The sequence below is a fragment of the Mirounga leonina genome, unplaced genomic scaffold, assembly GCF_011800145.1.
Source record: "Mirounga leonina isolate KUSES-001 unplaced genomic scaffold, KU_Mleo_1.0 Mir_176, whole genome shotgun sequence".
Lineage (NCBI taxonomy): Eukaryota > Metazoa > Chordata > Mammalia > Carnivora > Phocidae > Mirounga > Mirounga leonina.
In genome coordinates this window covers 11,693,633-11,720,271 of record NW_023270454.1, presented here as the reverse complement: position 1 = coordinate 11,720,271, position 26,639 = coordinate 11,693,633, and the positions used below count along the sequence as shown (strand labels likewise).

General features: G+C 37.2%; 1 protein-coding gene across 1 annotated transcript; it reads left to right on the top strand.

Moving 5' to 3' along the window:
• Window positions 1–19,219: 19,219 nt before the first annotated feature.
• Window positions 19,220–22,834, top strand: LOC118022396 (beta-defensin 43-like). Its single transcript, XM_035023180.1, has 2 exons — window positions 19,220–19,277; window positions 22,680–22,834. The coding sequence occupies exons 1-2, from the start codon at window positions 19,220–19,222 to the stop codon at window positions 22,832–22,834; spliced, it is 213 nt and encodes a 70-aa protein (XP_034879071.1).
• The last annotated feature ends 3,805 nt before the right edge of the window (window positions 22,835–26,639 follow it).

Sequence of the window (26,639 nt, the reverse complement as noted above, 5' to 3'; positions counted from 1 at the left end):
ACTAGCCCACTGGACTAGATAATATTATGCCTGTTCTTCTATCAGTCTAGACCAGTGGAGAGATGTGGATTTAAACTATTTCATTTTTACCCCACCCAAATTATTTTTACTAAAAGGAGCTCCAGTGTATGAGCACGTGGGTGGCTCAGGTCATGATCCCGGGGTCAAGGGATTGAGCCCCTCATTGGACTCCCTACTCAGTGGAAAGCCTGCTTCTCGCCCTCCCTCTGCTGCTCCCCCTGCTTGTGCTCTCTCACGGTCTGTCAAATAAATAAATAAAATCTTAAAAAAAAAAAAAAAAAAAGGAGCTCCAGTGTAATGATATCAACATATATTGGGGATTATTAAAACAGTCTTTGAAACACTATAAGAATATTGACCCAAAGGTTGTGGGAAACACTTTTACATAATTACCACTTTAGGTTGAATGGCAAGAGAAATCCCTACATTATCATACTTCCTCTTGTGAAATTGCTCGCATTTGTGTTCTTATATTGTAATTTTCTTATTAATCAGAATTAGTCTCCTTTGTCTTAGAGCCAAATCTGTACGCCTCTCAAAATAAGTATAGAGGTTATAATAGTGTGGGGTTTGTTTTGTTTTGTTTGCCGCATTCCTAATCTATTATCCCCCCACCCTATTCTATTTTCTCCTTTTGTCTTGCCTCAAATTAAGAATCCCAGTATTAACTGGTAACACTAGGGGCGCCTGAGCGGCTCAGTCGGCCTTCAGCCCAAATAATGATCTCCAGTCCCAGGATTGAGCCCCACATCGGGCTTCCTGCTCATCAGGAAGTCAGCTTCTCTCTCTCTCTCTCCCTTCCTCTGCTCCTCTCCACTGCTTGTTTTCTCTCTCTCTCAAATAAATAAATAAAATCTTTTTTAAAATGTTGGTAACACTAGTTGTAAGGAAGAGTAACAAATACGCTGCAGAATTTCTCACATGCACAGAATCTCTTGACATGCACAGTCTAGGAAAGGTGTTTCTAGCAAGCTGAGTCTACCTCCAGGTGGTCACTCCAGAACCCAGCTAACAGTGACTTTGCCATCTCCAATATGTGGCTTTGAATGTAACAGATGTCATTTTTACCCCAGTCAATAAGAAGAGAGAAAGAACATAGAGGAATATACATAGAACTTTCTTCTGGTCAGGCCTGGAAGGGATACCCACTACTTCTGCTCACACTCTCTGGCTAGAATTCAGCAGCATGGCCTCACCTACCTGCACTGGAGGCGTGGATATACAGTTTAATTATGAGCCCCAAGCAGAATTCAATGTCAACTTGTTAAACAGCTAGCAGTATCTTCTACAAACATATTGGCAAGTCCCAAACCCTTATTAGACAGAAAGAGTGAGATTAAATAGAAGCATCCGTATGGAAAAATGTTTTTAAAACATTTAGAATACAAGAAGAGTATTAGGTAAAAACTCAAGTTAAATAATGTAGGATATAAAAGTAGTTAAAATTTCAATCTCCCTAACTCTCATATTTTTGTCACATTTAAAGAAAATTAAACACTTAAGAAAGTAAATGTTGAGCATTATTTATTTAGATTTAAGTAAATGTATCCTCATTTTGGAAGAGAAAACATAACCAAAACTGAACTGAGCTTAGTGTATAGTGTTTATATTTTGTGGAACATATTTTTTTCAGATTAAGGTTGATTGCTGATTCATGTATACAGAATTCATTGGAGGATGAACATAATATTTTATTAGCAATGCCATCTTGTTATGCTGAATGAGTCAAATGAAGAACAAAATGCTTTTCACACAGTGTCAACAGGGAGATGGGGATATCTTCTATACCAACATTATATGAGTACTTAGAGTTGTCAAAATCATAAAGACAGAAAGTACAGTGATGGTTGCCAGGGGTGGAGAAAGGGGAGAATAGGTACAGAGCTTCAGCTTTATTTCAACTTCACAAGAGAAAAGAGTTAGGGGCACGGATGGCATGATGGTTGTACAACAATGTGAATGTATTTAGTACCACGAACTGTACACTTAAAAATGGTTAAGATGGGAAATCTAAGTATGTGTATTTTAACCCAATTAAAAAGAAGAAAAAAAACCCAAATGATAGCACACGAAGAAGAAGTGGTTAAAATGGTATTTCAAATACATGCAAAACTCCTAAATAAACATTAGCAAAGTGAGACCCACTCACTGTACCGAAAGCCTAACGTATTGTGACCAAGAAAGGTTCTGTCCTCGAAATGCAGGAAGACGGCAATTTATTAGGAAAACTACTAAGGAATGAGTGCTAACAGATTAAAGGAGAGCAACCTCTGATCATCACACTAGATATTGAAATTGCAACTGATAGAATGCAACATATGCTCCTTTAACAAAATCCTAATCAGCTAGAGATACAAGGAAACCTCTTTAAGTTGCTGAAGGCATATTTGGCATAAGCCAGCTGGGGCAGCAGCCAGGGAATCCCTAGCACTCTCACCATCAAAGTGTCTCTCTACGGCCCTGTCGGTGCCTGGGGCTTGATCCCTGTGAGGAACCTTGGTCTTCACTGTAGGTTCAGTTTAGTAATTGCGCTATTTCTTAAAAAGAGGAAACAATGGCTGTAGAAGATGCTTCGGTCATGTAGTTCCTAGAATTAAACACAGTGACATTTTAAAACTCTGATGGGAATCACATATAATTTCAAGGTCACTGCTTTGTTTGTGACATTCCCTAGGTATTTATTGCAACTAATTTTGAAGTAATTAGGAAAACTATGTGCCTTAATTCTACCTATGTTTTTTTTTTTTCCTTCTTTCCCAATAATTCTTTAACTGGCCCCCTTCTTTAGAAAAGCATGTGCAGGGGCGCCTGGGTGGCTTAGTCGTTAGGTGTCTGCCTTCGGCTCAGGTCATGATCCCGGGGTCCTGGGATCGAGTCCCGCATCGGGCTCCCTGCTCCGTGGGAAGCCTGCTTCTCCCTCTCTCACTTCCCCTGCTTGTGTTCCCTCTCTCACTGTGTCTTTCTCTGTCAAATAAATAAATAAAATCTTTAAAAAAAAAAAAAAAAAAAAGCATGTGCATTTTCCTGTTCAGTGTACACTTTTCCTCCACGCATGAATAAAACACAAAAGTATGGATAAGGTGTATGCTCAGAAAACAGGCCACGGTCCGTGGGAAAGGAAGAAGCTATACACTTGAGCTCTACCACCACCTTCTGTACAAGAGATGTTTCCAGTTGCCAACACGGTGAGTTGCAAGAACGAGAGAAGACATAAAAGCTTAAGAATTCTGCCAAAGGAGAGAGCAAAAAGAGGGGAGCAGGTGTGCGGATACAAAGAGAAAGCCTCAGTTAGTAATAGCATCGTCAAACGGAACACCCCGTCCAAAGGTAACCAGCAAAGACTTCAGTAGGTGCCTGTTGCTTCAAATGTAAAGGCAGCAATACAAAACTACAAGAAACACGAAGGGTCAAGGAAACATGTCATCACAAAAAGAAAATAATAATTTTCCAATAATTGCGCTTGTCTTCCCAGCTGTGCCAGTCACGGCCAGAGAAGTCTTGTTTCTCTCCAGCAGCATTCAGAGTACTGAGGCAGGACCTCCAAGTCTGAGAGGGAGGAGGAAAACAAGGAAGCAAGTAAGAATTTCAAAGGGCATTAAAGGGGTGCAGCCCCTGCGGGCTGCTCCAGGACTTCAGCAGGAAGTCTGCACACAAGCCTTTGGGAGTAACCCACCTGAGGATCACCCCACAAGGGCACCCCCAACACCCCCCTCCACAGTACTAAACCAACACTCACCCCACCCCCACTCCCACCCCAGACCCTCAGACTTGCTCCCAGGTTCCGCGGTGAGCAGGTCTGGTAACTAGAACGCTCTCCGAAAAACAGACCAGGGCCCGCCAGGGAAAAACTACAAACTGGTGCTTTAGTGCCACCCTCTGGAAAACAAAAAGAACTTTCCAGCAGCCAGCCTAGTAAGTTGTAAGAACGTGAGAAAACAGAATCTAGAATTCTGCCACAAGAGGGAGAGAGGAGTGGAGAAGTTCTACCCGCGCAAATCCTCGACAACCCCAGATAAAGCAACAACAATGAATAGTGCCACATTCATTGGCATAAGGTAATCAAGGAAATATGCCATCACCAAAAGGAAAATAATAATTCCCAACAACTGAGTTCAAATCCATGGAATATTGTGATCTAGATGATAAAGAATTTAAAATACCTGCTTTGAGAAAACACTGATTCAGAAAGATATCTGCACCCTCATGTTCATAGCAGCATTATTTGCAATAGACATAGACATGAAAACAACCCAGGTGTCCATCAACAGATGAACGGATAAAGAAGTTGTGGTACAAATATATACAATGCAAGATTATTTAGCCATAACACACACATACACACACACACACACAAAGGGGGCACATGGGTGACTCAGTTGGTTAGGCAGCCAACTCTTGATTTTGGCTCAGGGCATGATCTCAAGATCCTGGTCAAATTCTGAGGCAGGAGTCTCCTTGAGGATTCTGTCTCCTTCTCCCCCTGCCCCTCCTCCTGCTCATGCTCTCTCTCTCTCTTTCAAATAAATAAATCTTAAAAAATAATAATAATAAAAATTTTAAAAAACCACAAGGAAATCCTGCCATTTGCAACAACATGGATGAACTTTGAGGGCATTATGCTAAGTGAAATAGAGAGACAGAGAAAGGCAAATACTATATGATCTCACTTATATGTGAAATCTAAAACAAACAAGCATGCAAAAAACACACCAAACTCAGAAAACTATCTGATTTGTGGTTACCAGAAGCCTGGGGGTAAGAGGAGAGGGAATGGAGGAAGGGGGTCAAAAGATAAAAACTTCCAGTTACAAGATAAATAAGTACAAGGAATGCAATGTACTCATGACTATAGTTAATGCTGCTGTATTATATACAGGAAAGTTAAGAGAGAAAATCCTAAGAGTCTCATCAAAAGGAAAAAAAACCTTTTTTTCTTTCTTTGTTTTCTCTTTTTATTGTATCTACATGAGATGATGGATGATAACTTATTGTAATCATCTCACAATATATGTAAGTAAAACCATTATGCTGTACCCCTTAAACTTATACAATGATGGATATAAATTGTATTTCAATAAAACTGGGAATTTTAAACAAAAAACAACTGTTTTGAAAAAAAGAAACTCAGTGGGCTACAAGAAAACTCAAATAGCTCAATGATATAAGGGAAAAAATACACAACCAAAATGAGCTTGCTATGAAAGATACCAACAAATTCCAGAGTTAAGTCAACAAATGAGGACAAGGTTCAAGATGGCGGTGTAGGAAAATCCTGAGCTCACCTCCTCTCATAGACCCAACAAATCCACAACTACATATGGAATAATTCCCTCTGAAGGGGACCTAGAAACCGAATCAACAAAGCCTCTACAACAAGGGACAGCAAGCACCCAGAGAGATAAAAGAGGCTCCACAACCCTCAGATCCTGCATAGGAGAGAAAAGCCCCCAAAACACATGGATTTGAAAACCAACAGGGAATATCTCCAGGAAAACTATAGAACTGAAGGGAAAGGAAAACCCACTCTTAAGGACTCACTCACAAACACACTCACCCTGGAAACCAGCACAAAAACACCAGATTGATAGGTGATGGAGACCCACTGACTAATCTTGGAGTACCTGCTGGAGAGGGAGGAGGCAGACAGGGCTCTCCCTGGGGACTGAGACACTGGTAGCAGCCATTTTGCTGTCTTGTTCTGCTCTGCTGATCCTGGAGCTGGCAGGCAACATTTTAAAATCCTCCCTTTAGGCTATTAACACCAGACGGCCTGCCCCATTGACAGCCATGCACAGCCATGCACCTTGGCCAGAACTGTAGTTGACAAGACAATATCTTCAGCCACCAGGGCACCCACAGCAGTCACAACTGGGCTTCATAGCCAGCCTGGCTGGTGGGCTACTCCCATCCAACAGCATGGCCTTAGGAGTCATGGTTGAACCATGCAGCCAGCCAGGCATGGGAATAGTCCCACAAATCAGTACATCCCCCAGCAGTCACGGCCCCACCACAATAGGAAGGTTGCATAAAAAATACTAAAGGGACTTCTTTAAGTGAAAAAGAAAAGGCCATTACCAGAAATAAGAAAATAGATGAAAGAAAAAAATCTCAATGGTAAAGGCAAACATATAATAAAGGTAATGGATCAATCACTTATTAAGTTAGTGTGAAGTTGTTAAAAGACAAAAATTATAAAATCAAGTATAACTGCAATATTAGTTAAAGGATACACAAAATAAAAAGACTTAAAAGATATCAAAAATATAAAACATGGAGTGGGGAGAATGTAGAGCTCTTAGAATGCATTCAAATTTAAATGACCACCAATTTAAAATAGACTGTTGTATACATAGGTTGTTACATGAACCTCCTAGTAACTACAAACAAAAAACTTATAACAGATATACAAAAAGTAAAGAGAATGGAATCCAAACATAACACTAAAGAAACTCATCAAATTATAAGGGAGGAGAACAAGAGAAGAAAAGAACAGAGAACCACAAAAGCAATCAACAAAATGACAATAAGTACATATCTATCAATAATTACTTTAAATGTAAATGGACTAAATGATCCAATCAAAAAACATAGGGTAACTGAATGGATTAAAAAAAAAAACCCAAGATCCATTTACATGCTGCCTACAAGAGATTCACTTTAAACCTGAAGACACATACACACTGAAAGTGAAAAGGTAGAGAAAGATATTTCATGCAGGGATGCCTGGGTGGCTCAGTCGTTTAAGTGTCTGCCTTCAGCACAAGTCATGATCTCACGATCGTGGTATCAAGTCCCATGTTGGGCTCCCTGCTTGGTGAGTCTGCTTCTCCCTCTCCTCCCCACTCATGCTCCCTTGCTATCTCTGTCTGTGTCTCTCAAATAAATAAATAAAATCTTTAAAAACAAAAAAAGATATTTCATGCAAATGGTAATGAAAAGAAAGCTGGGGTAGCAACACTTATATCAGACAAAATAGACTTTTTCCCTAGTTAGTTAAATAAATCTTTTGTTTAAATCATCTTTTGTTTTTTAAATTTTTATTTTAATTCCAGTTAGTTAACATACCGTGTAATATTAATTTCATGTGTAAAATATAGTGATTCAACACTTCCATACAAAACCTAGTGCTTATCACAAGTGCACTCTTTAATCCCTATCACCTATTTCACCCATCCCCCCCCCCCAACTTCCCCTCTGGTAATCATCAGTTTGTTCTCTAAGGTTGAGTCTGTTTCTTGGTTTGTTTCTCTCTCTCTCTTTTTTTCCCCCCATATTTGTTTTGTTTCTTAAACTCCAATTTGAGTGAAATCATATGGTATTTGTCTTTCTCTGACTGACTTACTTCACTTAGCAATATACTCTCTAGCTCCAACCATGTTTTGCAAGTGGCTAGCTTTCATTCTTTTTTATGACTGAGTAATATTCTATGGTCTATATATACCACATCTTCTTCATCCATTCATCATATCAAAAATATAAAACATGGAGGGAGGAGAATGTAGAGCTCTTAGAATGCATCAGTTGATGGACACTTGGGCTGTTTCCATAATCTGGCTATTGTAGATAATGCTGCTATAAACATTGTGCAAAAGAGACTTTAAAACAAAGTGTAACAGGACAAAGAAGGTCATTACATACAGAGGAGCACCTAAACATACAAAACAAATATTAAAGGACACAAAGGGAGAAATTAACTGTAATACAATAGCAGCAGGGGACTTTAACACCCCACCTACATCAATGGATAAATCGCCCAGACAAAAAATTAATATGGAAATACTGGTCTTAAGTGATACATTAGACCAAATGGGACTAATAAACATATACATAGAACATTCAACCCCAAATCAGCAGAATACACATTCTTCTTAAGTGCACATGGAACATTCTCCAGGATAGATCGCATATGAGGCCACAAAACAAGTCTCAATAAAGTTAAGAAAATTGAAATCATATCACGCATCTTTTCCAACCACAATGATACAAAACTAGAAATCAATTACAATAAAACTGGAACAAACAAACATACACACGTAAACAAACATGCCACTAAACAACCAATGGGTCAATGAAAAATTCAAAGAAAATCAAAAACTACCTAGAGACAAATGCAAATGAAAACACAGGCCTTGCAGACGCAGCTGCTCTAGAGCCGCCTGAGCCACCCAGCCATGGTCAACCCCACCGTGTTCTTCAACATCACCATGGATGGCAAGCCTTTAGGCCACATCTTCTTTGAGCTGTTTGCAAATGAATTTCTAAAGACAGCAGAGAATTTTCATGAGCACTAGGGAGAAAGGATTTGTTTATAAAGATTCCTGCTTTCAACAGATTATTCTGGGATTTATGTGCCAGAGCAGTGACTTCACGTGTCATAATGGCACTGGCAGAAGTCCATTTAGGGGGAGAAATTTGAAAATGAGAATTTCATCCTGCAGCATATGGGTCCTGGCATCTTGCCCATGGCAAATGCTGGACCCAACACAAATGGTTCCCAGTGTTTCATCTGCATGGCCAAGACTGAGTGGTTGCATGGCAAGCACATGGTCCTTGGCAAGGTGAAAGAGGGCATGAGTACTGTGGAAGCCATGGAGTGCTTTGGGTCCAGGAATGGCAAGACCAGCAAGAAGATCACCATTGCTGACTGGACATATCTAATAAATCTGACTTGTGTTTTACAGTTAAAAAAAAAATGAAAACACAATGTTCCAAAATCTGTGGGATGCAGCAAAAGCAGTTCTAAAAGGAAAGTTTATATTGATATATGTCCACCTCTGGAAACAAGAAAAATCTCAAATGTAAGCAATCTAAACTTAATCTTTTTTTTTATTTTATTATGTTATGTTAATCACCATACACTACATCATTAGTTTTTGATGTAGTGTTCCATGATTCATTGTTTGCATATAACACCCAGTGCTCCATTCAATACGTGCCCTCTTTAATACCCATCACCAGGCTAACCCATCCTCCCACACCCCTCCCCTCTAGAACCCTTAGTTTGTTTCTCAGAGTCCATAGTCTCTCATGGTTTTCTCCCCCTCTGATTCCCCCCTCTTCATTCTTCCCTTCCTACTATCTTCTTTTTTTTAACATATAATGTTTGTTTCAGAGGTACAGGTCTGTGATTCAACAAACTTACTCTTAAAGGAACTAGGAAAAAAAAAAGCACAAAATTAGTCGAAAGAAGGAAATAATAAAACTGAGAGCAGAAATAAACAGAGACTAAAAAAATAAAACTTTTCTTCAAAAAGATAAACAAGATTGATAAACCCTTAGCAAGACTCATCAAGAAAATAAGAGAGAGGGCCCAAATAAATAAAATCAGAAATGAAAAAGGAGAAGTTACAACTGATAACACAGAAACACAAAGGATCATAAAAATTACTAAAGACTACTACAAGCAATTATACACCAATAAATTAGAAAACCTAGAAGAAATGGATAAATCCCTAGAAACATACAGTACTCCAAGACTGAAACAGGAAGACATAAAAATCTGAACAGACTGATTACTAGTAATGAAAATGAATCAGCAACCAAAAATCCTAACAAAACAAAAATCCAAGCCCAGATGGCTTCACAGTTGCATTTTACCAAATACTTAAAGAACAGTTAATACCTAGTCTTCTCAAATTATTCCAAAAAGTTGAAATGGAAGGAATTCTTCCAAGCTCATTCTATGAGGCCAGCATTACAGTGATACCTAAACCAAAATAAAAGGCATCCAAATTGGAAAGGAAGAAGTAAAATTGTTAACTACATGTTGATGATATAATACCATATATATATAAAACTTTAAGGCCACCACCAAAAAACTATTAGAATAAATAAATGAATTCAATAAATTTGCAAGATACAAAATCAATATTTGAAAATCTGTTGCTATACACTAATTTCTAAACATTAATAATGAACTATCAGAATGAGAAATTAAGGAAACAATGCCATTTACAATTATATCAAAAAATAAAATAAAATAAAATGCCAAGGAATAAATTTAACCAAGGAGGTAAAACACATGTATTCTAAAAACTATAAGACACTGATGAAAGAAATGAAGATAACACAAATAAATGGAAAGATATACTATGCTCATGGATTGTAAGATTTAATATTGTTAAAATGTCCATACTACACAAAACAGTCTTCAGACTCAATGCAATCTCCATCAAAATACCAAAGGCACTTTTCACAGAACTAAAACAAATAATCCTAAAATTTTTATGAAGCACAGAAGACCCTGAATAGCCAAAACAATCTTGAGAAAGAAAAAAGCTGGAGGTAAAATGGTCCCAGATTTCAAATTATACCACAAAACTATAGTAATCTAAACAGTATGGTACTGGCACAAAAATAGACACATTGATCAATGGAACAGAATAAAAGCTCAGAAATAAATCTATGGCTTAAATGGTCAATTAATCTATGATAAAGGAGGCAAGAATATACAATGGGGAGAAGACAGTCTCTTCAGTAATTGGTGTTGGGAAAACTGGACAGCTACATGCAAAAGAATAGAACTGGGCCACTTTCTTACACCACATACAAAAATAAATTCAAAATGAATTAAAGATTTAAATATAAGACATGAAACTATGAAATTCCTAGAAGAAAACATAGGCAGTAAGCTCTTTGACATTAGTCTTAGTGATTTCTTTGGATCTGTCTCCTCAGGCAAGGACAACAAAAACAAAAATAAACAAATGAGACTACATCAAACCAAAAAGATTGTGCACAGTAAAAAAATACCATCAACAAAACAAAAAGGCAACCTGCTGAATGGGAGAAGATATTTGCATATATCCAATAAGGGGTTGACATCCAAAATATATTTTAAAAACTCATAAAACCCAATATCAAAAAAATCAAACCATCTGATTAAAAAATGGGAAGAGGATCTGCACAGACATTTTGTCCAAAGAAGACATACAGATGGCCAACAGACATATGAAAAAAAGGCTCAACATCACTAACCATCAAAGAAATGCAAACCAAAATCACAATGAGGTATCACCTCACACCTGTCAGGATGGCTATTATCAAAAAAAAAAAAACAAGAAATAACAAGGGTTGGCAAGGATGTGGAAGGAAAGAGAATTCTCATGCACTGCTGATGGGAACATAAACTGGTATAGCACTATGAAAACCAAAATTGAGGTTCCTGAAAAAATTAAAAAACAACTATCATACCGTCCAACAATTTCACTTCTGGGTATTTGTCCAATGAAAGGAAAATAAGAATTCAAAAAGACATATGCACACCTATGTTCATTGCAGCATTATTTGCAATCACCAAGATATGGAAGCAACCTAAATGTCCGTCAATAGACAATGGATAAAGATGTGGGGTGTGTGTGTGTGTGTGTGTGTGTGTGTAAGTAATATTACTCAGCATAACAAAGAATGAAATCTTTCTATTTGCAACAACATAGACAGATCTAAATGGTATTACGCTAAATGAAATAAGTCAGACAGAAAAAGACAAAATGCTATATGATTTCACCTATATATGGAATCTAAAAAACAAGAAACAAACAAAACAAAACAGAAAAAGACTCATGGATAGAGAGAACAAACTGATAGTTGCTAGAGGGGAAGTAGGGGAGGAATGGACAAAATAGGTGAAGGGGATTAAGAGGTATATTCTTCCAGTTATAAAATAAATAAGTCAGGGAGATATAATATATAGCATAGAAAATATGGTCAATAATTATAACAACTTTGTATGATGACAGATAACTAAACTTATTGCAGTGACCACTTTGTAATATATAAATACCAAATCACTATGTTATGCAACTGAAACTAATACAATAGTGTATGTCAATTATCTTTCAACTTTAAAAAAGGATTCAATGAATGAGATGAAGAATGAATAGAGAATGTCTGTAGTAGAGTAGAGCAGATGGAAGAGTAAGTAAATTAGAGGATAGGAATTTTGAAATAACACAGTTGGAAGAGACCAAAGACAAAAGAATTAAAAAAAAAAAACAAAACAAGCCTGAATGATCTATGGCATCCCAACAAAAAGATATTAGAATAATATGGATTTCAGATTATTCTGGGTGGCTCAGCCAGTTGGGCAACTGACGTTGATTTCCCAGCTCAGGTCATGAACTTGGGGTCCTGGGATAGAGCCACCTGTCAGGCTCCATGCTCCGCAGGGAGTCTGCTTGAGATTCTCTCTCTCCCTCTCCCTCTCCCCCTACCCCCACTCTCTCTCTCTTTCCAAAATAAATAAATAAATCTTTAAAAAATAAGAAGAAGAATTTGTATTCCAGAAGGAGAAAGAGGAATTATGGGACAGAAAGTTTATTTAAAGATGTGATAGTTGATTAGTCTCCCAAACCAAGGGAGAGACTTAGACATTCAAGTTTGCAAAGCTAACTGTGCCCTATTATCTCAATGTGAAAAGATGTTCTCCAAGTAACTTTATAACAAAACTATTGAAATCAAAAATAAAGAAAGAATCCTAAAGAAATTCAGAGAACAAAGTACATAACTCACAAAGGAACCACTATTAGTCTATCAGTGACTTTCTCAGCAGAAACCCCACAGGCCAGGAAAGTGTAATAATTTACTCAAAGTGTTGGAAGATAGTAATTGGGGGTGCCTGGGTGGCTCAGTTGGTTAAGCGATTGCCTTCGGCTCAGGTCATGATCCTGGAGTCCCGGGATCGAGTCCCGTATCAGGCTCCCTGCTCAGCAGGGAATCTGCTTCTCCCTCTGACCCTCCCCCCTCTCATGCTCTCTATCTCATTCTCTCTCTCAAATAAATAATTAAAATCTTAAAAAAAGAGAGAGAGAGAAAAGGAAGATAGTAATTGGCATCCAAGAATAGTCTATGGCAAAAAATAAAAAATAAAATAAAATAACTAAAATAAAATAGAATAGCCTATGGCAAATTTTGCTTCAGATATGAAGGAGAAATAAAGACATCCCCAGATAAACAAAAGATGAGGGAGCTTATCATCACTAGAAGTGCTTTACAAAAAAAATAAAATGAGTTCTTTAAGCTCAAATAAAAAGATGCTAATCAGCAACATGAAAATGTATGAAAGTATACAACAAACCGGTAAAAGTGAAAAATATATTGTCAAGTTTAGAAAACTTTAATTCTATAATAGGATAGTGAGTTAACCACTTAACTATAGTATAAAGGCTAAAGGAAAAAGTAATAAAAATAATTACAGTGACTTTAATTTGTTAACAAATACACAACATAAAATGAGGTAAACTGTGACATCAAAAATGTAAAAGGTGAGAGTAAAAATGTAGAGCTTTTGTCAGCTATTGAAGATAAGTTGTTATCAGCATAAAATGGATTGTTTTATCTATGAGATGGTCTATGTAAGCCTCATGACAACCATAAGGCAAAAATCTAGAGTAGATTCACAGCAGATTAAAAAAAAAGAGAGGTAACAGAGCATACCACATTGAAAATCACCAATTTACAAAGGTTGGCAGAAACAGAAGGAAAAAGAAACAATGCAAATACAAAGCAACCAGAAAGTAATCAATAAGATGATATTAGTAAGTCCTCACATATCAATAATTACTTTATGTAAATGTATTGAATTCACCAACTGAAAAGCACAGAGTGGCTGAATGAATTTAAAAAAAAAAAGATCCAAGCATATGCTGCCTACAAGAGACTCACTTCAATTTTAAGGGCACACATAAGCTTAAAGTGTAGGGATGGAAAAAGGTATTCCATGCAAGTAGAAACAAGCAAACCAAAAAAGTAGGTATAACTGAAGTTAGACAAAATAGACTTAAGTCAAATGGTAACAAGAGACAAAGCCCATTACATAATGATAAAGATGTGAATTCATCAAGAAGATGTATCAGAAATATATACACACCCAACATCAGAACACCTAAATACATTAAGCAAATACTAACAGATCCGACAGGAGCAATACAGAATAATACAATCATTGTAGGAGACCTCAGAAACCCACTTTCAGCAGTAGATAGAAAACCCAAAGAGAAAATCAACAAGGAAACATTGGACATGAACCATACTTTAGACCAAATGGACCTAACAGACATATATAAAACATTCTATCCAGCAGCAACAAAATACACATTCTTCTCAAATACACACAAAACATTCTCCAGAAAAGATCAAGTGATAGGATGCAAAATCAAGTCTTAGCAGATTTAAGAAGACTGATATCATGCCAAGTATTTTTCTGACCATAATGGTATGAAACTAGAAACTGACAACACAAGGAAAGCTGTAAAATCTACAACTATGTGGAAACTAAACAACATGCTCCTAAACAACTAATGGGTCAAACAAGAAACCAAAAGAGAAATCAAAAAATATTTTCAAACAAAGGAAAGAGAAACACAACATACCAAAACCTATGAGATGCTGCAGTTCTTAGAAGGAAGTATATAGTGATAAATAAATATATTAAGAAATTAGAAAAATCGAAAATAAACAATTTAACTTTACACCTCAAGGAACTAGAAAAAGAATATACTAGAGTGTTTATAGAAGAAATATACCTTAACATAATAAAGGCCATATATGACAAATCCATACCTCACATCATCCTAAATGGTGAACGACTGAAAGCTTTTCCTCTAAGATCAAGAACAAGACAAGATGTTCACTCCCATCACTCTTATCCAACGTAGTACTGGAAGTCCTAACTAGAGCAATTAGGCAAGACAAAGAAATAAAAGGCAACCGAATCAGAAAAAAAAATTACATTGTCATTATTTACAGATGATATGATTTTACATATAGAAAAACCCAAAGACTCAACCAAAAAAAAAACTGTTGGAACCAATCAAGAATTCAATGAAGTTACAGGATATAAAATCTACATACAGACATCAGTTGCATTTCTATACACTAATAATGAAACAGATGAAAGGAAATAGAGAACACTAATTTACAATAACATCAAAACCAAAATGAAATACCTAGGAATAAGTTTAACCAAGGAGGTAAGAGATCTGTATAACAAAACTACAAGACTTTGTTGAAAGAAATCAAAGGATACACAACTGAAAAGACATCTATATCATGGATCAGAATAATTAATATTATTACAATATCAATACTACCCAAAGCCATCTACAGATTCAATACAACCCCTATGAAAATTTGAATGGCATTTTTCATAAAAATAGAAAAAAACAATCCTAAAATGTTATGGAACCACAAAAGACCCTGAATAGCCAAAATAATCATGAAAAAAAGAAAACAAAATAAAGCTGGAGGCATCACACTTTCTGATTTCAATCTATACTACAAAACTAGTAATTAAAACAGCAGGTTACTGGCATAAAAATAGGCACATACAGCAGAAACACAGCACAATAGAAAGCCCAGGAATAAACCCCTGCAGATATGGTCAACTAATATAAAAGAGAGCCAAGAAAACCCAAAGAGGAAAGGATAGTGTCTTTGACAAATGGTGTTGGGAAAACTGAACAAACACATGCAGAAATATGAAATTGGACCCCTCTCTTACACCACTCACAAAAATTAACTCAAAATGGATCAAAGACTTAATTATAAGACCTGCTACCATAAAACTCCTAGAAAAAAAACACAGAGAAGCTCCTCAACATTGGTCTTGGCAATGATTATCTGGATATGACACCAAAAGCACAAACAACAATAACAAAATCAAGTTGGACTGCCTCAAAATCTCTGCACAGTAAAAGAAACTATCAATAAAATGAAAATGCAACCTACAAAATGGGAGAAAATATTTGCAAACCAAATACCAGGTATGGGGTTAATATCCAAAATATATAGAGAGCTTATATAACTCAATAACAAAAAAACCCAAACAATCCAACCAAAAAATGGGCAGATGAACTAAGCATTTTTTTTAAAGTCATCCAAATGGCCATTAGGTACATACATGAAAAGATGCCCAACATCACTAATCACCAGGGAAATGCAAATAAAAACTACAATGACACATCACCTCACACCTGTTAGAGTAGCTATCATCAGGAGGACAAAAAGTAACACGTGTTGCTGAGAATGTGGAGCAAAGGGACTACTTGTACTCTATTGATGGGAACGTGAACTGGTTCAGTCACTATGAAAAACAGTATAGAGTTTCCTCAAAAAATTAAAAATACACCTATAATATGATCCAGCCATTCTACTCCTAAAGGAATGAGAACAGGATATCAAAGAAATATATGCACTCCCATGTTTATTGCAACATTATTCACAATATCCAAGATATGAGACCCTAAATGTCCATCAATGGATGAATGAATAAAGAAGATGTAATAAAAATGGAATAAATTTATATATTAAAATAATTGATTTTCTCAAGTTGGCCCATCCTTTCATTCCCAAACAACCACTCCTTGGTCATGATATATTATTCTTTTACTCTGAAGTTAAATTCAATTTGAAAATAGTTTATGTAGCATTTGTATGTATGTTGATAGGTTTGATTGGCTATTTTTATCTTTTGTTGTCTGTGGTAAGTAGCATCTAAGGTAATCCTTAATTATCCCTACCCCTATGTTCACACTCACATGCAAACTGTCCCCTTGAGTGTGGGCTAGACTTAATGACTTAGATATAATGAATTGCCGGGATCCAGCTCCACCCGGGGTGGGTCTCTCGTAGGGAAGGACGTCAGCGAATGAGGAGACACAGACACAGGATCAGGTTGCAAGCATCTCCTCCTGACAGCCTCAGTGGAACTTTATTTATATGTTAGGATATTTTTGTTTTTCCATACTTTCGTAACATGTGATTATGTTTTTTTTTACAATTTATCGAGATAATCTTAGATCATTCTCTGGATTACAGACATAGCCTTCTTTTATTTTTCCTTTGTAATGATTAACATGACCTTTATTGATTTCCGCTTACTGACTTTCGCTAAAACTAAAAAACAGTACGCAAGAGAAAGGTGCTAGACAGAGCGTGACCGTCTTGTTATTTTGTTCTATAGAAACTAATTCTTCGTGGAATTAGTTTCATTATGACTGCTTAGATAGGCGTAACTAAGATGAGTAGTCACTTTGTCATGAAACCCCAGAAATATTCCCACAATTATAAAGATTGCCATAAACAAAATGAAAGAGAGTAGCAGGAGCCAGCTGTGGAGTCTCCTGTTTTTCAGGATTGTCCCCCATACTTGGACCTTGTCAAACAGCATGAGTAGCTTGGCTCGTGCCAAAGAAGAAAAGAAATAATTGATGTATTAAGGACTGCAAAGCTTTCAATACTACTAGTAGAGGGAGGGGACGTAGACAATAAACACTTGATTATAAATTATTTATTGAGTATTTAGTGCCTTTCTGGAGAGGTATGTCCAATAAAACCCAGTAATTCCTAGTTCTAATTTACTATCTCATGGTAAATCAACTCCTTTCTACTTCTCCTGTGACAATTTGTACTTTGATAACTTGATGGCTATCTGATTTTCTTCTCTGTGTTCTGTATTTGTCAATGTGCCTTTTTTTTTTTTTCCTGAGGCCCTAAGCAATTTGGTGATAAGCTACCTTTCAACACTCAGCTGGTACACACCAACCCACCCCCAGAATGCAGTGAACCTTCTTCCCATCCTTCCTTTGATGTCCCTGATTGCCAGCCCATGGATCACACAATGTTCTTGGGCCTCCTGAGCAGCCTTTCAAGCCCACCTTCTGGCCCCAGATTTACCTGGATGGGAAATAGGTATTTATAGAAAATGTCAAAGTATCACTGAAAATTCTGCCCTCGGTATTCCGTAAGGGAACTCGATGACTTGTGCTCATATATTTGATTTCTTTGCAATGTAAGCTATACTTCCAAAGTTTTTCCTCATGATCAAGAAGGCAAGAATTCCAAGACACATAAGAAAAATCAGTAACTTCTGAATTTATAATCAGAGATGTTAAAGACTCCAGGTCAGACAAATTTAAGTAAGTGGAGCAGTCCTCAATAACCAGCACACACCCCAATGACCCTAAAATCCCACTGTGACCTTTTAGGGTGCTGGGAGATGCTTATTGCCAAGTACCACTGTCCCAGCAATTTCAGAGGAGAAAAAAACATGAACCCAGACTTAGGGAAAGTCATCCCCAGAGCTTCCAGCACCCTCACTGGCTTAGGCTAAGACTTTTGAGGTTTACCTCTTTCAAGACCTATGATAATAGCACCACGAGCCTCCACCAATCCCATATCCTGAATCAGCTCAAGAAGTCATTTTCAAAGTCTCAGTAGCCAGGGAGGACCTTCTCCAATAAGGAAACTGTGTGTCGCATTCACTGAAACCCTGAAATAGAAGCAGTACCCAGAGGAAGCCACAGCAGAAAGGAGCTGGAGTAAGACCATCTAAAAAAATAGAAACATCAAATAAGATCATGAGTGTGAATGCACTTTGCAGTTTCTAAAATTAGTATTTTTACTGTGCCTTCTTTAAGCATTCCCTAAGCCACCAAAACTACTCTGGTGTTCCCTTATGTTCATGTCGTTCGTGTCTGTGAGGTCATTTATGCCACTTTGTCAGCCATATGTTCGTGTTGCATTGCCATTGATTTTTCTGTATTACTTGCTGTCCTAAGTGCATCAAAGGTCCACTCTTTCTTTTTGATTCCTCTCACATTACGTATAACTGTGATGTGTATACAATTTGTATTACCTAAGACTTTAGATATAAAAATGAGTCAGTTTCATTCAGGTAGTTGGACAGAAGGCAATCAAATAGAAGCTTTTTTTAATCTCTCAGTAGCCTGTATATGGTTTTAAATGTAATTTCATTGCTTAAGTCTGGTAAGATACATTCCAAAAAATATTTATAAATAGACATGCTGTTATAATAGTGTTTCTCCTCCTGTTATTGAGGAAATAAATTGAATACTTTAACTCTGGAAATGCCTTAACCTTTACAGTTCTGCCAGGAGCCATAAGATAATGGTTTTTCACAGACTTTCTCTTCTTCCTTCACTATGGCTGCCCCTCTTCTGTAAGTGTTGTGCATCCTACTGTCTTTGCCTACAACCTGTCAACATTTGACAAATGTACTTTGAATGACTGATAGTCATGTCCATTGCATGCTGTCTCCTGATATGAAGGCTCATTGGAACACAGAAATGTTCTTGCTACTAAAAGGTTCAATAATCATACAGCAACTCATCTCTTGAGTACTAAATATACAAAGAAGTTCTCTTCATCACAGCTACTGATTCTCTCCAGTTATTCAACTATGAGGGTCTTGCATTCCATCCTTGGAGTCCTTGCTTTGCTGTCCATAGTTCCTCAAGGTAAGACAGAAATCTTTCATTCCAGAGATATGAAAATATAAATGAGAGAGAATAAAAGGTCTTCCAAGAATTTGAAAATAAATTAGTCAGGTGCAGATCGTACCACACAATGAAGAATGTCAGAGGAGTGCTTTGGCCCTAACAGGAATGGAGAGTTGATGCTAAGGACAGATTCATAAGGTGGTCCCCTTCAGTGATTTCACTTATTTTGAACTCTAACTTAAGGACTATTGTTTGATCCAAAGATGGTGAGAGGATGTTCACAGAACACAGGAAACTTGGGAAATTGAAACAATGGAAGTGAGTGATGATTAGAATGGCCAAGGGTGAAGAGGAGGCTGCCCCATCATTATCTGTGGTTCACAGAACTCTGATCACCAGTCTTGGTAAGGGCCTCAGTAGAAATGACTTTGGGTATGATGGGAATTAAGATTCCATCTTAACACTAACCAGATGACCAGTTATACAGGCATATTATTGAATAATCAATCTAACCTTCCCAAGTTAATTTTTAAATCCACCAATAATATATAATAAAAATATATTAATCATTGGATTTATAAATGGGGTTTATATTATTATCTATGGACTTACCAATCTCTTCTGATGCACCCACTACCTTAGAGCACATTTTAATAGCTGGCAGTTCAAGATTCCCCTCATTGTTCTCGTTTTTTTATATATTTTTAATGAGATAAAATACACTCTTTTAAAGTATACCATCTCAGTGGTTTCCTATATATTCATAAAGTTGTGCAACCATCACCACTATCTAATTCCAGAATATTTCATCACCCCATAAAGAAACTTCATGTTCATTAACAGTCATTCCCCATCCTCCCCTCCCTTCAGACCCTGGCAGCCACTAATCTACTTCCTGTCTCTATCAATTTACCTATTCTGGATATTTAATATAATCATACAATACGTGACCCTTAGAGTCTGTTTTCTTTCACTTGGCATGTTTTTCAAAATTCATCCATGTAGCATGCTTCAGTGCTCAATTTCTTTCAATTGATGAATGGTTTTCTATTGAATGGATACATTACCTTTTACTCATCCATTCATCAGTTAATGGACATTTGGATTGTTTCTACTTTGGAGCTATTATGAATGATGTGCTATGAACACTTATAGCCAAGTTTTTTTGTGGACATATTTTCAATTCTTTTGAGTATATAACTTGGAATAGAATTGCTGTGTTATACAATAACTATGTTTAGGGGCACCTGCGTGACTCAGTCGATTAAGCATCTGACTCTTGATTTTGGCTCAGGTTATGATCTCGGGGTCCTAGGATCGAGCCCTGAGTCGGGCTCCCCACTCAGTGTGCAGTCTGCTTGTCTCCCTCTCCCTTTGCCCCTCCCCCTGCTCACTCTCTCAAATAAATAAATCTTTTTTAAAAATAACTATGTTTAACTTTCTGAGTAATTGTCAAACAATTTTCCACAGCTGCATGCTTCATCTTATAATCCCGCCAGCTGTGCATGAAGGTCCAATTTCTCCACATCTTCACCAACATCTGCTATTGTCTGTCTTTGTTATTATCATTATCCTAGTTGCTATAGAAATATCTCATTGTAGTTTTAATTTGCATTTAATTTGCTACTTAATGATGTTGATCATCTTTTCATGTTTTATGGGCCATTTTTATATCTTCTTTATAGAAATGTCTATTCAATTCCTTTACTCCTTTTTTAATTAGGTTGTCTTTTATTATTGAGTTGCCAGTTCTTTGTATATTCTGGACCCTAAACCTTTATCAGACATAGGTTTGCAAATATCCTCTCCCATTCTGTGAGGGTTTTTCTTTTTTTTTACATTTTACTGTAAATGCTTGCTGTACCAGTGAGTATGTTTTCAGGTTCAAGCAACAAATAACTCAGATTCAACTGGCTTAAACAATAAAGAAAATATATTATTGCACATAAGAAGTCCAAAGGTCAGACAATTCTGAAATTGGCTAATGCAGCAGATCATCCACACTGTCAAGTATTGGAAAAGAGTCAGATTTATCCTTGACTAGATTTTCCTATGGTCGCAAGATACCTGTCACTGTTTTGAACATCATATCCAGATCCACCACATTACACCAGAGTAAAAGGAGTACATTTCTTCATTATTGACAAGGAATACTTTCTCAGAAGTTCCCCAGAAATGAATTGCATACCCACCCTCAAACTAATCACTGGCAAAGAAATAGAGAACACTATCATTGGCTTAAACTAATACAGATTTATGCCTAGGATATCTAGAAGAATGGTAGATAACCAAACATTAGGGTTCTGGCTGCAGGAAAACATATATTAGGATTCTGTCACCTAAGCACATATATCTATATGCTATTGTTTAGTTTTGTCACCTTGCTTTACAATTTATATAAAAGAAATGATATTGTAACTGGCTTACTTTACTCCATACAACATGCATGAAATTCAAATATGTTGCTGTGTACAACTGAAGTTCATTAGTTTTTATTCCTATATAGTGTTCCATCATAGTAATATGCCACAGTATACTTATTCATTTTATTGTTGATGAACATTTAGATTGTTTCTAGGATTTGGCTGCTATAAATACTATTACTGCTATGAATTTTTGCTCAATGATTCTTGTTGTATATGTGAACACATACTTATCAGATATATACCTAGGAATTAAACTTTTTTCATAGAACATGTGTATCTTCAACTTTAGGAAATAATGCCAAAGAGTTTCCCAAGTTTTCCTATGTGACACCGAGAGAGCGAGAGAGAGAGAGAGAAACCAAAGTGAGAAATTATGACTTATGGGAGTTTGTGCAATCTTAGACATTTCCTCAGTGAAGGAGACATGGCTTTGAGCCCAAATGTACTGGACAGTTAGAACCAAGACTCAGCTTCCTCTGTTCCCTCATTCTCAGTTGATGATTTCTTTTTATTTCACCAAGAAAGTAAAAGTACCAAGAGATAACTTTCTCATTTTCCCACCACCATATGCCTTCACCTAATTTTATCTTACTCTGCCTTCTCTCCATTCTGATTTAAGGTTAACCCCTCCACTTTCAACTAGATTTTTATCCCCACTCACTTTTTAAAGACTTCACTCGTGAAGTCAAACATTGTTTCTTGCATCATGAATCCCCACCCCTAAACAAATTATTCATTTTACACAGAAATATGCCATAACAGTTCTCATCGAAAACTCTCCTCTTCAGCTCACTGCCCCATTTACCTACCCTATGGAAAAGATCTTCATTAATCTTTATTCAGTATCTCTGCTTTTGTCTTCTGTATTTTTTTCTGTTACTTTTTTCTGAGAAAGTTCTCTACTGATGTTTTAATTTATCATAGAACGCTTTAGACATTAAAAGATAAAAATAAAAAATATAACCTAATATAATTTTTTTTTCTCTTTTCAAAGCCAGGACCTCATTTTTTAAAGACACATGCTCTTTAGAAACCTATAACTGCAGAATGAAGTGCAATGCTGATGAACTTGCAATCAGATACTGCTCTGACTGGACCATCTGCTGCAAATGGAGGAAAACTAAACTTAAGAAAAAAAAGAAGTGGTAGGGACACCTGGGTGGCTCAGTCAGTTAAACAGCTGCCTTTGGCTCAGGTCATGACCCCGGGGGTCCTTCATGATTTCAGGGTCCTGGGATCAAGTCCCACATTGGGCTCCTTGTTCAACGGGGAGACTGCTTCTCCCTCTGCCTGCTGATTCCCCTGCTTGTGCTCACTCACTCTCTGTTTCACTCTCTGACAAATAAATAATAAAATCTTAAAAAAAAAGAAGTGGTGAAATGTCCAACTCCATCTTCTTCAGATTCCAGGAAAAGAAACTGAAAGTGTTTAAAACTCTCTTTTCTATACAAGGATAATTAATATGAAGGATAAATGAAATTCGTGATAATTATATGTTTAAATGGTAAGGTTAAAGTAAATATGAATTTTATGAAGGCTTACACTCTTTTCATGTGTGTGCTTTTACATTAACTTCCTTCATTTATATCCACTACCATGTTGTTGTTTCATCTATAATACTCTATCTCAGCCCCATAATGTACCGTCTGATCTTTGGCAAGTTCTAGAGTCTCTCTCTACATCAGTTTCCTTATATACAAAATGAGATAACAATAGTACTTACATCATGGTGTTAGGAGAATTATATTAGTAGATGTGAAGTTCTTAAGCAGTGCCTGACCCCAGTGTAAGCTCCGTGTTAACTGTAATTTCATGGGACCAGAGAATGTGATCTGTTCTATAGCTTTTTGGAATTTATTGAATCATTCTTTGTGATCTAAGATAAAATTGATATCTGTTAAAATTTCATGTGGTCTTGAAAATAAGGTATATTTTCTACTTGTGAGATATACAATCTTATATAACCAATATATTTATTCAACACTATTATATTTCAATAATCTAGGACTGGACAACTGGTAGTGAGGACTAAGAAGAAAGAAGAGATTCGGGATGGATTTCGGAAGTAGGATTGATAGAATTTATTTTTTTTTTGACACATCGAAGTAAAACTTTTATTTTTTAATTAACATATATTATTTGTTTCAGGGGTACAGGTCAGTGATTCATCAGTCTAACACAATTCACAGAGCTCACCATAGTACCTACCCTCCCCAGTGTCCATCACCCAGTCACCCCATCCCTCCCATCCCCCATCCAGCAACCCTCAGTTTGTTTCCTGAGATGAAGAGTCTCTTATGGTTTGTCTCCCTCTCTGGTTTTGTCTTGTTTCATTTTTCCCTCCCTTACCCTATGATCCTCTGTCTTGTTTCTCAAATTTTTCATATCAGTGAGATCATATGATAATTGTCTTTCTCTGATTGACTTATTTCGCTTATTTCGCTCTTATACCCTCTAGTTCCATCCACATCATTGCAAATGGCAAGATTTTGGTTTTTTGATGGCTGCATAATATTCCTGTGTGTGTGTGTGTGTGTGTATCACATCTTCTTTATCCATTCATCTGTTGATGGACATATGGGCTCTTTCCATAGTTTGGCTATTGTGGACATTGCGGCTATAAGCATTGGGGTGCACGTGCCCCTTCGGATCACTACATTTGCATCTTTGGGGTAAATACCCAGTAGTGCAATTGCTGGGTCATAGGGTAGCTCTATTTTCAACTTTTTGAGGAATCTCCATACTGTTTTCCAGAGTGGCTGCACCAGCTTGCATTCCCACCAACAGGGTAGGAGGGTTCGCCTTTCTCATCCTCACCAACATCTGCTGTTTCCTGATTTGTTAATTTTAGCCATTCTGACTGGTGTGAGGTGGTATCTCATTGAGGTTTTGATTTTGATTTCCCTGATGCCAAGTGATGTTGAGCACTTTTTCATGTGTCTGTTGGCCATTTGGATGTCTTCTTTGCAGAAATGTCTGTCCATGTCTTCTGCCCATTTCTTGATTGGATTATTTGTTCCTTGGGTGTTGAGCTTTATAAGTTCTTTATAGATTTTGGATACAAGCCCTTTATCTGATATGTCATTTGCAAATATCTTTTCCCATTCTGTTGGTTGTCTTTTGGTTTTGTTGATTGTTTCCTTAGGATTTTGATGGATTCCTGTCTCACATTTAGGTCTTTCATCCATTTTGAGTCTATTTTTGTGTGTGGTGTAAGGAAATGGTCCAGTTTCATTCTTCTGCATGTGGCTGTCCAATTTTCCCAACACCATTTGTTGAAGAGACTGTCTTTTTTCCATTGGACGTTCTTTCCTGCTTTGGATTGACAGAATTTAGTGGCCATAGGACATAATGAGAAGAAGGTATGAAAGATGATACTGTGATTTCAAAGCTGGCAGAGATGGTTAGCAATATAGCTCACTAAACTGAAGAGGCCAGAAGAGAAAGTAGGTTAGGAGAAGGGGGAGAGTCAATAGGAGATGTTTCAGCATAATGGAGTCATGCAGAGGATATGGTTATCAGTCCACTGGGCACATTTGCAAAAGTGTAACTTTATTTTTTTTAATAAATGAACCTAATTCCTATTATGAACCTCATTCCTCCTGGTCACAGAAACTTAAACTCGGTGTATTCAGAGTTACTTCTTTTCTCTAAATTTTTTGTAAGTTCAAGAGGACTTAAACACTGGTAAGACATCTGAGAGAGCATTGATTATGTTAACATTACCAACATAATCATCATTCCTGCTTGGTCTTCGGTCCCTAGCCAATGTATAACTGCCAAGTTGCTTCTTGTTTTTCATAAAATTCTTAAAACTCTTTGGGTGAGGCTCATTCTTTAGTGTATGGGATGATTCTGCCACTCCAGCATCATTCTAGTTTACCAGACATTCCAGTGGGAATAGCTGTTGTTCCACCACATCCATGGTGATGTCAGTCATACAAGGGTTCTACTATTACTCTCTTCCCACACTGGGAGAACCTGTGTGAGGGAAGGGGGACCAATGCTGTGAGACTACCTCAGACCTATCTACCATTGAAAACCAGTCAATCAGTGTGCTACGCTATGGTCTTGCCGCCTCACTGAGCTCCATTCACATAAAGAAACACCAGTGCACCTAGCCATCAGACTACCCAGAGCTTCTATCCTCCATTACCTCCTCCCATTTCCCTTGCCTCCCACTATATGAAACCCAAGACTGGAGAGAAAAACAGGGACACCCTTCCCCCTCACTCTGTGTACTGTTCATCTTTCCTTCACTCCTATTCTATCCCTCTTCCTCTACCTTATTCAAGACTTGGTTTAGGGAATGAATAAGTTCTTAATTCATCTGCACTCTCCAAAATCTATCATAAAATCCAAATCCAAGAGTTCCTTCCAGTGCCCAAAAGAACATAGTCTTTTTTTTTTTAATTCAATTTAGTTAACATATAGTGTACTATTAGTTTCAGGGGTAGGATTTAGTGATTTATCAGTTGCATATAACACCCAGTGCTCATTCCATGAAGTGCCCTCCTTAATGTTCATCACCCAGTTACCCCATACACCCTCTCCCCTCCCCCACAAGCAACCCTCAGTTTGTTTCTACCCCTTTGGGGCCATCCCCTGCTTGCTGTGTTCTCACAGGTCTGTGCCACCTCTGTATCTTTCTCATGCCTCCAGAATGCACTGAACAGCTGTGCAGATTGCTCACTGCACAACCCTAGGGGGCACCATTCACAGAGGCAATGAGGTGCATTGTACAACAGTACATAATGGCTTGGGGGGCCCCCTTCCATACTTCATACACTTTCTTTGTCATGTCAGAGTACCTCAAAGACTTCCCTGAGTTGGCAGTTCTGAGTTCCTTTCCCCATTTGTGAGAGAGTCTTGCACAGAGATATATTTCTCTATTATAAGAAAACAAAAGTTCATTATGACAAGTGGGAATTAATGCATGTCTCAGTATTGGGGA

Excerpts from the sequence above, each read along its gene's own strand:
- LOC118022396 (XM_035023180.1), top strand. The coding sequence starts at position 19,220 with ATGAGGGTCTTGCATTCCATCCTTGGAGTCCTTGCTTTGCTGTCCATA. Across the intron at positions 19,278-22,679 it reads GCTGTCCATAGTTCCTCAAG|CCAGGACCTCATTTTTTAAA; the intron begins GTAAGACAGAAA and ends CTCTTTTCAAAG.